The 12,768-nt window shown below is 38.7% G+C and overlaps 1 protein-coding gene across 50 annotated transcripts in view; it reads right to left on the bottom strand.

Annotated features, from left to right (window-relative positions):
- Positions 1 to 12,768, bottom strand: part of ZMYND11 (zinc finger MYND-type containing 11) — a 74,743-nt gene that overhangs the window by 18,383 nt on the left and 43,592 nt on the right. For 25 of the 50 annotated variants that reach the window (XM_086333524.1, XM_086333518.1, XM_086333542.1 and 22 more), the window contains one exon: positions 10,410 to 10,571. The exons of 15 other annotated variants lie outside the window; for them this stretch is intronic. In XM_086333524.1, coding sequence (XP_086189650.1) covers positions 10,410 to 10,571 — 162 coding nt within the window. Of the gene's footprint in view, positions 1 to 10,409; positions 10,572 to 11,035; positions 11,132 to 12,768 lie in introns of all 50 variants that reach the window. 10 more of the 50 variants (XM_086333558.1, XM_086333548.1, XM_086333546.1 and 7 more) reach the window with 1 other exon arrangement.

The raw sequence follows: 12,768 nt of genomic DNA, 5'->3' as shown, positions 1-12,768 counted from the left end.
CTGTAACACAACTAAGCAGACAGCTCTTGACAAAAGGGGAGAAAAACAAAAAATAATGCTGCATGAAACCTGCAGATTATCTCAGATCTAATTTTTTTCTGAGGCTTTGAAGAACCACACCTATCCTCCACCAGCAGACCTCAGGGCTCTTCATAAAGGGGCAGCTCAGGACTCATCAGAGTGAAGTTCAGGATGTTTTGATAACTGCTCTTACCACCCGACTTCGGTCAATATCTACAGATAACAAAGAGTGGAACTTTTTATTACACACCCAAAGCTGCTGCAGCCGTCATGAAACGACAGCAACCCATGGCTGAAGCTGTCACAAAGCGGGCAACAGAGCCACTAACCTAAGGATGCGCGCAGGTCATACCATTTTCCTGAGGGGCTGCTTCCCTAGAAGGGAAAAATAACAGAAAATCTTGAGTATCTTCTTGACTTAAGAATTCTTAAGCCAGTTACAGTAACTGCTGGATTATAGCAAACCAGATGTACCAGGTATATATCACAGACAAAAGCACACGTAGAATAACTCAGCCAAACTCAGTGCCTTACAGTGTTTTTGGCTGGAAGAGGGCACGAACAAGTTTTGGTCCTGTCAAGGTCCATCCACAGCTGATTATTGATAACAATGCCCAAGCACCATTATTTGAAGGAACATTTAGGACTGGATGGTCTGGAGTTTCCAGTGTGCCCTAGAAATATAGTACTTCAGGAGAAGAAACCTACTTTAGCAGAGAATTAACGTCTGTGAATACCACTTCTGAATACCAAGTATCCGAGAGAGAGAGAGCAAGAGAAGTGTAAAATCAGAAATCCAGGCATCTTCTTCTTAGATACACGTTTGTGCTGTGCACCTAACCAAACCCAAGCTTCCAAGTCTGTTACTAACAAGGCCTTCCCAAGACCCAGAATGTTCTTCCCATAGCAAGCTGGACCAGAGGCAGGAAAATTTCTGTCAGGGCCTCATGGTAGGCTTTGCAGACATTCAGTTGGTGGCTGTCTTGACCACTCAGCCCTGCCACTGTGGTGAGAAAACAGCTATAAATAATGCATGCCTTCCATGAGCAGGACTGTGTCCCGATAAAGTGTGTGGATACTGAAATTTTCATTTCTTATAATTTTCACAAGTCACAAAATATTATTTCTCTTTTGATTTTTTCCCCCACCGTTTAAAAGTATAAAACCCACTGGCATGAGCAGTACAAAACAGACAGTGGGCGTGATATGCCCGTGGATCATGGTCTGCCAACCTCTGGGCTGTAAGCTTTTTGACAGCAGGCCCATGATGGTCTAGTTCAGCGTTCTTTGGCCCATCCAGGGTCTTGTACAGTATCCATCACATAGTAAATACTCAATAAATACTAGCTGAACTGAACTAATGGCCATCATTACTGACCAACCTCACTGCCTACGAGAAAAACATTTCACGTAACTGAATTCAAGAATACAAGATATCCTTCCAAAACGTGAAATTCTTACAGTGTTAGCACATCCTGACCACTATAAACCACTGTGTTAACTGTGCTGTGCTCACCGTCTCACTGTCACCTGAATACAGCTGAGGGCCCCTGACAACCAGAGGCTCGCCTGACGGGAGGTGCCTGTGGGCAGGCTCTCCTGCGCCTCCACCCGGGACACGTCCTAACCAGCACGTACAGGGACTCTGCTACCGCGGTCTCTGGAGCTCACTGGAGAAACACCACTCTGCATGTAAATTACCTCCAGTGTTTGAGGAATTAAGATGTTCCAAGCTCTCCTCTATAACCATCTGTAATAAATGAATCACAATGGCTTTTAATCGCACATAAACTGCCTCTATAGTATTGTCTGTAACCACCTGTACTGCTGGAATATAAAAGAATCAAAGAACTTATAAGAAATCCACTATTTAAGACTAACAGTAGAGCTGGCCTGGTGGGAGTGGCCCCAAGCCCTGCTATTTCTCCTCCGTACCACTGTGCCCAGCAGCCCATCAGTGATAATCACTTTCTAGGACAGTTTTCTAAAAACACACCTACGTTCAGTTTTGTTCACCTCCAGCACCAACACACAAAAACTAACTCTCCACTATAAGGACAGAAGACTGGAACCCACACCCACCATCGGCACCAGGACAGGAACTCGGCTAAACGCCTGCGCATCCAGAGTGCCTGATCCCCCACAGCTCCATCCTACGTCTCCCACAGCCAGGCCAGCAGCAATCATTTGCACTTGAGTTTCTGGCAATAGTTTTTTGGGTTTTTCTTTTTTAAACTTAAGTTAAAGGAACTTTAAGTATAAAAACCTCCCCTCAGATGTCACCAATCTGCCTTCTTGTCCACAGGAAAAGCTGAACGTGGAGGGTCACTCACACCACAAAGACGGTCTTGAGGTGGTTCTTGGAGAGTGCTGGCGAACGAGACTCTGCTCTCAGGTGCTCTGCTTCCCGAGAAGCTGTTCCTATAGAATCACTCATGCACAGGTTTCCAGACTGTTCAGACAGACTTACAAAACAGCACGGAATGCTACTTCAGTTGTGTCTATCTTCACTAATTTTTACAAAATCGGCTCTTTGCTCTCTGACTGAGGTTGGGAGGCTTTGGCTAGATTCATATGATACAATCCGGCTCTGCACCACCCAGTCTAGGGTGATTTACCAGCTATTAAAGTACAGTCTCAAATTATTCTACAAGCCATACAACTGACTGCACTGTGAACATGTGGTATTCCTATATACACTACATCCACACAAAAATTGCGAGAACACTAGATCTACCGAGACGGATGCTATGTTATTTCTACTGTGTCAGGAGTTTCATCATTCAGGATTAAGTGTACTTTTGGGGGTGACTTTCAGCTCTTCTGCACGACGTTACAGGGATTTAGGAAGACGAAAGGGACATTCAGGAAAAGTTGACAGAACACAGGCTGTCTACTTGTTCCTTCCCTCCTCTGTCAACACTGGTCTGTAAATAAAGAATAAGTTTCAAAGGCACAGGGAGGATGGATTCCTCACTGTAGTAAGCCTCTCCTGCCTCTTCTGAAAACAACTCACACGACTTTGTTTCGGAATCACAGAATGTGTATCACACAGTCTCTGCTCAATGAAGCTGACAACCAGCCAACAATACTACTACCTGCCCACCCCTCTATTCCTTCCCCTCCTGCTTCAACACCTGCAGAGACAATAAAAGGAAAGTGTGTGCACTTTGTACATATTTTCAGTACATCAATGCTGCTGCTGCTGCTGCTAAGTCACGTCAGTCGTGTCCGACTTTGTGCGACCCCATAGATGGCAGCCCACCAGGCTCCCGTCCCTGGGATTCTCCAGGCAACAATACTGGAGTGGGTTGCCATTTTCTTCTCCAATGCAGGAAAGTGAAAAGTCCAAGTGAAGTCGCTCAGTCGAATCCGACTCTTGGCGACCCCATGGACTGTAGCCTACCAGCCTCCTCCGTCCATGGGATTTCCCAGGCAAGAGTACTGGAGTGGGGTGCCATAATGCTACAAACACTAAGCAAGCCTTCTATTTATCTAGATTAACCACCTATTTATCTTGATGTAACCAAGATGGTAACCATCTTGATGTAGGAACCAGGCCAACTAATTACCTCTTTAGTCCCTTACAGCTAAAAATAAAAGATAAAATTCAACTAAGGTTCTAAAAAAGCCACTAAAATGATATATCACCAAGACAAAATGCACCACAAACATTTCACACTCACATCCAACCCTTTCTGACTATGTAACTTGTTAATTTAGCGTGACAAGGCAATGTGGGGATACATGGATTTTTCCTTTCTTGCTTGGTCCAGGTAGTTTTATAGAGATTATACAATACATGAGGATTTTACAATTTTATATCCTAGATCCAATTTTAAAATTCCTTTACTTTTGCCTCTAGTAAGCCTAGACTGAATAGCAAAACTGCCTTATAAAGTAATTGGTTCAGACACAGACCTTTTTAAAAATTAATTTTCTACTTTTGTGAGTATAGAAATACAATCCAACTGTCTTTAAAAAATGTAAAAAAAAAAAAACTGATGTTCATTTGTAACTTTCAATACTATGACTGTCTACAACATAATTTTTTTTTAAGTGTTTCTATTTTATCTAAACATGAAATCTCCACTCCAGAATTGATAATATGTATCTTAAAGGTAAAGGTACTTACTTTCAGGGTGAAAATATTAATAAATTTCCTACATTAAGAAAGGAAGACTAAGCAGAAAGCAAGAACAGTTACAGTTTTGCAGTAGATACATAAAGCATATATGTTTCAAAATATTTTCTTTTAGCATTCTTTCCTGTTTCATTCTGAATACATTAAATGAGAATTCTCCTTAATTTTGAGATTTAAAAAACTATACTGCTTACATACCCAAAAGAATGAAAAATTAATTCAGAAGTAAAGTTTTATCTCCAATTTGAAGAAACAGCTTTCATCATGAGTCTCAGTGCAAATGACTCAAATATAACTTAACCAGAGCTGAGTTAACACTGACCAGTCAGTATGCACCCATGGTGATGTCCTAACAGAGATTTACTCTTGGTTTAGTTTTAGCAAACCAATTAAATTCCTTCATTTTCAGTAGCTGTCTAATGAGTATACTATACCTTATGTGAAAAAAATATACAGTACCTGGGGCTTAACATCAACTTTAAGTTCACTTTAAATGCTCTCTGTAAACTTCTTTCTGTATTTCTATTAAGTTTCCTGTAAAACAGACCTATTTTTTCTCAATTTTAAAGAGAACCTGCAGCAGTAGGTAGACCGCAGGGATCATTTCTACTAGTCCCTCCCCTCTTTGCATCTTCTTAAATGCCGAGGAGTCAGGGATCAGAAAACCAGGAGCTGCAAACCTGGGAGAGCTTCTCAGATTAGATGTAGAACCAAAGTATTCTTAAATAAGTAAAATTTTCCCATATGCATTCATTTTCTTCTCTGCATTTTCTAGTGTTTCTGTATTTTGTTAGCAGGCTAAGTTAATTCTCCATACTCTTTGTATATTAACACGAATCTTAAAATTTGTGACTTTAAACAGGGGAAAATACCATATGAAACATTTGTAGGCAAATGAATATTTTATAAAAGTTTTTAAAGATATACTGGAATAATATATCCCTTATCCAACTCCCTGAATGGCACTTTTTCTTTTGTGACTTAGGTTGATCTTTTCATAGATAGATTATGATAAGTGTGTCATAAAAGGGATGAAAAGTGAACCAAAGATATTAAGGGTATAAACAGTAGTACAATATTTTTATGCTATAATGAGACAATTTAAAAGGCCTAAGATATGGGTAAGGGATTAAGAGGTACAAACTACAATGCATAAAGTAAACAAGCTACAAGGGTATATAGTACAACACAGGAAACATAGCCAATATTTATAATAACTAAATGAAATATAACCTCTAGAAATTATGAATCACTATGTTGCACACCTAAAATCTACAATACTGTCCATCGACTATACCTCAATAATAAAGATATCTCAACTTAAAAAAAAAAAAAAAAAACTTTGGATGGATTTCACTGGAGCAGCATAGAGGGCCGAACGTGGAAGAAGAGGTGAGACGCTCACCGTGGCCCACCCTCTAGTGAGGAGGTGAGACACTCACCGCGGCCACCTCCTCTGGTGCTTCCCACCTGCTCACAGTTCAGAGCTCTACACTCTGCTCCCTAGTGACGGATTTTAGTCCAAACATAAAATTTTCATTTATTTAAATTTGAAAGGAGCAGAAGCATGAATCTGTAACTCCCCAAAGTTATGAAGAAATTCATTTATATAAGGAACACTAACATATTAAAAGAGGATGTAGGAAACAGGGGCCGATTTCCAAAATACTATTGTATCAGGATCATTAACCTGGAAAGTGCCAACTATTTCGCTATTCTTTGCCCCTGCATTTCGTATTCTGATTTTTAGGAACAATCGGCCTCAGAGCAAACACAGCACCATCAGGTACTGCAGCCATCAGCCTGTGCACTGCACGTCACGGAGCGCACACTGTAACCTGCGCAGCACAATGCAGGGCTTGCCCGTGGCCTGCTATGGAGCAGAGGGCAGCAAGGCAGAGGCTGCGCTACACCCTTCCTCTAGAACTCTTTCAAGGCGGAACTGTGGCATCACGGGGAGAACAAATGCCAGGCCACTCATGTTTCTCTTGCAGTAGTTACTACAGGCATTTAGATTTGCATTTATAACGCTGCATCGCCTAGGACACTAAGTAGCCCTAAGTCACACTGCCAAACTGAAAACCAGTGCCTGGGTCTCCACACCGCATGCAAGCACTCAACAGACGTGCCAGTGGCTCCCACTGGACAGCACAGGGAGAACAGTCCATGCCCACAGAAAGATCTACCAGTAACTATGACCTAAAAGGCAACGTGGTGCCAACCTAGGGAATGGTTTTAGGGTTTCCTATAAGATGTCACCTCGCCCATGTATTAAAAAACCCAAGCGGAGATCATTCAAAATGCATGATGTTTACCAGTAGGGCTGGAGCCCAGCAAGGGTGCAGTGCATGTGCAGACACACAACTCAGACATTCACTCACACACGCACATTCACCTGCAGACATGTATGCTTACAGGCCACACACACAGGCCTGCTTTCTGCAACTACAGCGTCAAGGAGCAAATGGCTGTAACTTTGAAGCTGTGCAAATGAGAATGAAGGGACATTAAAGTGAGATATCCCTCTGGAGCCTGTCAAATTGGTAGCAAAAAGCTGGAAAATATTTTCAGTGTTGGTATAAATGGGTTTGATCTTCTGACAAACAACTTGGTAATTTTTATCACAGATTGAAATGCGCCTATCTTTAAGAATTCTGCTTCAGTGAATTTAACTTGTAAAGGCAAACAAACAGACCTGCATAGATGTGTATATGTCTAATTAGACATGTATATGTCTATACATGTATATGTATAATTCTTTTTTTAGAAAAGTAAAATTGACTACATTTTGTTTTAAAGATACAACCTTTAAGCAAATAAAATTTTTAAAACAATTTTCATTTAAAATTTAATGGTTTCTTTTTTCCTGAAAATAATAAAATTCAATATTATTTAAAATTCAGATAACATCTAACAAAATATAAACTTCACTTTCATACAGAAATAATGATAAGAAGAGTGCTCTTCCAGATGGAATGGGTCATGACCTTGGAACGAAGGTGCCGGAGTCCCCACCATCCCTCTGCCCCGGACAGGTGAGTTTCAGTCAGTGTTGCTGGTCAGACAGCACAGGAGACAGCGCCCCAGACAGCGGCCCAGACAGCACATGGACACAACATATGTGCATCAGCGGAAACCTTTCACATCTCAGAAAAAAGGTGTCTGGGTCATTGCTGAGTAGAAGCAAGCCAGCTGCCATCAGCAGTGTACCTAATCCATGGGTCCAGCCAGTTAGTTACACAGACGGAGTGTGCACTCACAGAGGTCTGTGAGCACACTCACCTGTGATGTGGTGGCATTGCTGGGATTGTTTTTCTTCTTTATCCTCCTATAATTTTGAATTTTTTAAAACTTTTAAAAAAGGGATTTAAAACTCTTTTTTCCAATTAATAGGAATTCTTGGTATCATGAGTATGAAACTGGATATAACTTGAATTTTTTCAAAGCAAAATGCTAACCTGATATTCAAAGCTACATTACAGTAACTATCAATTGTATTTGTATAGTAGTAGTTTAACTGTTGTTTAGAAAGGCAGATATTTCAAAGAAATATCCTCAGGGTTCTGAGATTCTTGATATTATTATGAAAATTGAAAAAACTATTTTAAACTGAGAAAAATTCCCATCATTGCCTTCTTAAAATATTTTGGAATTTGTCAGACATATGAGATAAAGTTGTTCAACAAGCTGAAGTGAATCTGCTAACACAGCTGACAGCTGGGTGAGAAATAACCTATTCAATGCTGTAAGGGTCAGAGGTTACATAAAACAAAAGTCTTCTGACCAGTATAAAGTATTAAAAATATTTTTATCTTCAAATTTAGACACAGTGATTGGCTTCCATCCACTACTTTTACCTGTACTGAAATTTGGCCCTGGTATTTTACCTTAAAAATTCCTCATTAGTAAATCTAATTACTATATATTCTTTCTAGACATTAATTAAAAATGAAAATAGAGATCCTTAGGTTGACATGGAACCATAATCTTTAAGTTTCAGTCTATAGCCTTAGTTCTCTTAGTTCAAGAAAATTTAAATCTGGTCCGTCACTCTCAAGTTAGATTATTTAAAAAACAGCTTTACTTGAAGTCTTGACATACTGTTTAAACAAATATATCAACCCAATACCAATCAAAAAAGATATTTAAAATTGCATTAGAATCTCAAGTTTATTATTATCCCTTTTCTTGGGAAAGAAACTGTTAGTACTTTTCTTTTTCCTGAACATAACAATTTAAAAAATTGAACAGATCTAACATAGAAATAATTATTTCTTTGGAATTTTTAAAGCTCAAGCTAAACTCACCAACCCCAACACAAACACAGGCTTTTTGAGTCTAAGGAAAGAGCCGCGCGGTCTGTGAAAGGAATCTGAGTTCCAGTGTTTTACTGACTCATAGCATCATTTCAGTAAGCATAATTACATCACAATGTGAGAATATCTAGGCTGACAAAGATGAAAAGAAAACCAAAGGGAAGAACACAAAGGCAGGATGGGATTGGCTAAACTCCCCTTGGCTATCATGTTTCTGTGAGCCAGCAACCCACTGAAGTTTAAAGGTTTTCATCTTATCAGTAAACGGTAAAGCAAACATATTTAGAAACTGGAATATGACAACTTGATATTGAATTCTGACAGAAAAAGCATTACACATTTTCTTCAAAAGTTTAACTGTTAAACTTCAACTCTTAATGTAAGGAGTATAAAACACCTACCATAAAGTTTAACCCATCCTCAAAAATCCGTGTTTTTATTTAAATTCTTTACTATGAGATAGGAGCTAAATATCAGATGTTACAAAGCTACAGCTACAGCTACAAAGTACAGCTGTAAAGATTCAGGAGTGTCCAGAATTGTACTTCCTAAGTCCCTGAGCCCCTATTTTTTGATCAGTGACCTAACCTCTTTTATATTTTTACTACCTTAATACTTTTGTTCTTCAGATGTAATTAATTCTTTACTTCCTCTAGTGTAAACTGTTAGTGAAAACCATGATATTATTTACTTGTAAAACACAAATCCATGAGAGTAAATTGTAGGACACTGGTGCAGCTCCATACTGATTTACTGTAGCCTTCAAATTCTTGCAGGCCTCTAGAGAAGGTCCACACCCTGAGGCTTGATACTGATCTGTTCAGACCTAGAGGTTTATCACTAATTATCTAGCATTTAGGCATTTGATTACACGTCATCATAACACATGTATTTAAAATGTTATACCAACAGTCTTCTGTCTGCCTACAGAACGAGTATAGTAGGGCTGCTAAGAAACATACTTAGGTAACACAAAGCCACAGTCACTAAAGGAAGACTAGAAGGGACACTGTATTTTGCTCATCATGCTGGCAAATGAACCAGATGATTTTTGGCTGGTACCAAAGAGGAGATAAAGACATAACTTTTTTGAAGAAGAAATGAATATTTAAGTTATACAAGTATTATAAAACATGTTCACAACAGAACCCATGAGTAATCTCGGCAATTTGCATAATTCCAAGTAAGTATATTAACAATAGTGAAGTACAAAACAATAGAAGTTCCAATCAAATAATTCCTGACTGATGACCATCAAGGCCATACATCACGTGGTATTTAGGCATCGCGATCACTCACTCACACACACACACACCACATCGGCAGCCAACAAGCACAATCATGTACTCTTCTCAACAGGGAAGTAATATAAATGAAAATAATCGTGGGAAGTACCTATTTTACCTACCAGACTATTTCATTTTGGAGAATTCTTGATATACAACTCTCCCATCCCTCCACCCTCCAAAGAAAAGAAATAAACCCATGACATGACAAAAAAATAAAGGCAACATTACATGGATATAAAATGGAAAGCAGATACAGAACTTTTCCAACAATGTGCCTTTTGCTACCTGTGTTTTCTGAGCAGCCAAGAGGACTGACTGAACAGACCTTGGTATGGGACAGTGGTTCTTGATTCCCAAAGTCTGTCCATTAAAGGAGTCACACAATTCAGAGGGAATTGTAAAAAGAAGAGAGTATATTTTTACATGATTGAAACTTTCTAAAATCCATACCCTGAGTATGTGTTCTGTGATATTCATTTATGAGTGTTCTATGTTCATTAACCATCATTTCAGTAGATAACCCCCACCCTCCAGTACTTTATCCATTAACCTGGCAAGACCACCTGGGATATCTTTGTGCAGCTATTATCAATGAATTCCAACCCTCTGACCAGCACATTAAAGCTCATAGGTACTCACCCTGCAAACTGGGCACTGCCAGTGACTACTGCTGTCTCTAAGCCTGTACTCATCAGACAAACACTTGGAATGATACACACGAAAACACAGGTCACATATCAACACCTCTCCAGGCAAATGGCATTCAAAACAATACCAGTCATGATTTTCTGTTTCCCAGTCCTACAAAAAATACAAAATAATTTCGTATGACATTTTGTCAATATCCGCAATGACTAAGAACAAAATTGAAACTAAAGTCCATCAGAAGTTAGGCATTATAAACAATTTTAAACATTTACTGTGTTAAAACAGGAGGGAAAAAATACCTAGAAATTTGCTTCTTTCAATTTTCAATTCTCTCCTAAACATATTTATATTCAGAAATATCTTAAGGTGATCTGATAACAAAACCAGTCCAAAATGAAATAAGCCCAAAGCCAATACAACTTCTAACATTATCTTTCAGTTTTTATAGAATCTATGGGATAATTTCTTCAGTAAATGGAATACCCCAAAGCAACATCTATAACTTAGTATTTCAAATAAACAAACCTCTGTTTTGTCCTGATTTTCTTTAAAGAAATATACTAAGTACTTAGCATACTTTGGAAACGGAGAGAATAGTAATAAATGGTGATGCTCACTATTCTTATCTTCTCATCCATGGTATTGGATGCTTTATTGAAAATAATCATTAATCAGAATGTCCATGTTCTGATAGGTTGTCAAATTTTCAGGGTCTGTTGAATTTGGAAAAATAAATTGAAAATGTGAAAACTAAAGGTTTAATCACATTCTCCAAAGGACATTACCATCAAAAAAAAAAAAAAAAAAAAAGGAAGCTGGCTTATTTTCTTATTGGGACTATTCCTGGAAATAAAAGACCATAACAGGTGTTCAACATTTTCTTTGTTACACTTTTTTTTTTTTTTTTGTACAGCCAGTACCATTTAAACACAAACAGGAGACCAGTGTAACTTCCCTTAATTTGGAATTCATTCTTCATAAATATCACTCTTAGCATATATCAAAAACACCCCCATTAAGAGTGATGGATTAATTCTCAACCTTCTCTTGCAGATGTGGTAGTTGAATGAATAAGGGTTAAACCCACAGTTAGTATTATCAAGGCCATTTCCAATGAGGATCTTGAAATTCTAAACTAGGGCTCTGCCACCATTTTTCTTTTTATAAATCACTGTCTACACTCTGCTTCTGAGAGTGAACAGCATTCTTAGCCCCTCTTAGGTCAATAACTCCTGCAATAAATGGCTGTGATAGAGCACTTGTTCAGTCAGCACTAATTCTGGCACCGAGGGTTCAAATGCAGTGCCACCCAACCATATGAGAAGGCTACGTCTCTCTCCTTCAAAATGGAACATGAGCAGCTCATGTTCTGAAACTTAACACCTTCCAATCCACATTCAGAGACACAGCTAAAGTACACTAGTAAGTTCTGCAGAAATGTAAACTCTTGCTTGCTTTTTAGTAAGAAATTGGCAACCTGTAGCAACCACGGTAATAAAAAAGCACAACCATTTTTAGTTGTTTGCTGCACATGTGTAGACTCTGCTCACTCAGTAAGGGAGGAATAATTTCAGTCAGACTGTTTAAAAGACCGTAAGGTACTGATTTGACATAAAAGCCTCATCCGTGCATGGCAGAAAAAAGCTCTCCCACAAAGCCTGACATAGCGGCGCCACAGTAAACTGTGGTGCTCAGCTGTACTAAAGTAACAATCTTTGGTGTATCTCTCACACAGCTTATAAGGAAACTGTGTTTTAGCTATTTCCATGTTTGCACCAAAAATCACTGATAATTTAGGTTCCAATGGAGATAAGATGGCTTTTTAAAATTTACTCTTTCCAAATTTAAAACCAAATATTTCAGAATATGTTCCTCGTAACTGTTCAGAGACATCTTAAAAGGATTTTGGTGGCTTATATATACTCATTAACAAAAGAAACTGCCATTCTTCATCATTTGAGATTTTTTTACACATCAATTCATCTCCCTGTGATTCTCAACGTGGCAATTACTAGGTTAACTAAGAAGAGGAAGTCAGAGAACACAATGCTGGTGGACCGCTCTGGCCTCCTCCTGTCACCTCCTACCTTCACCTAACCCTACCTTCTCCCATCCACCCATGAAACAAGGATGAAAACGGATCTTTCTTCAATGGGGTGTTTAATTCTAGACCTAGTTTTTCATAAAAATTATAAAAATGAAATTATAGCTCAAATGAAGTAGAGAAACATTTGGATAAACATCTGTATAATGGCATCAACTAACTTTGTTTCTGATATAAAAGAGAGCATGAGCTGGGAATGAATGCGTTATTTACTCTTTCAATCACTGCAATAGCTGTTTAAATATA

This window comes from Bos grunniens, chromosome 13, assembly GCF_055505025.1.
Source record: "Bos grunniens cultivar Pamir isolate PY7600 chromosome 13, Bosgru_T2T1.0, whole genome shotgun sequence".
Classification (NCBI taxonomy): domain Eukaryota; kingdom Metazoa; phylum Chordata; class Mammalia; order Artiodactyla; family Bovidae; genus Bos; species Bos grunniens.
Note: the sequence above shows the minus strand (reverse complement) of the source record. Positions and strands in the feature narration are given on the sequence as shown.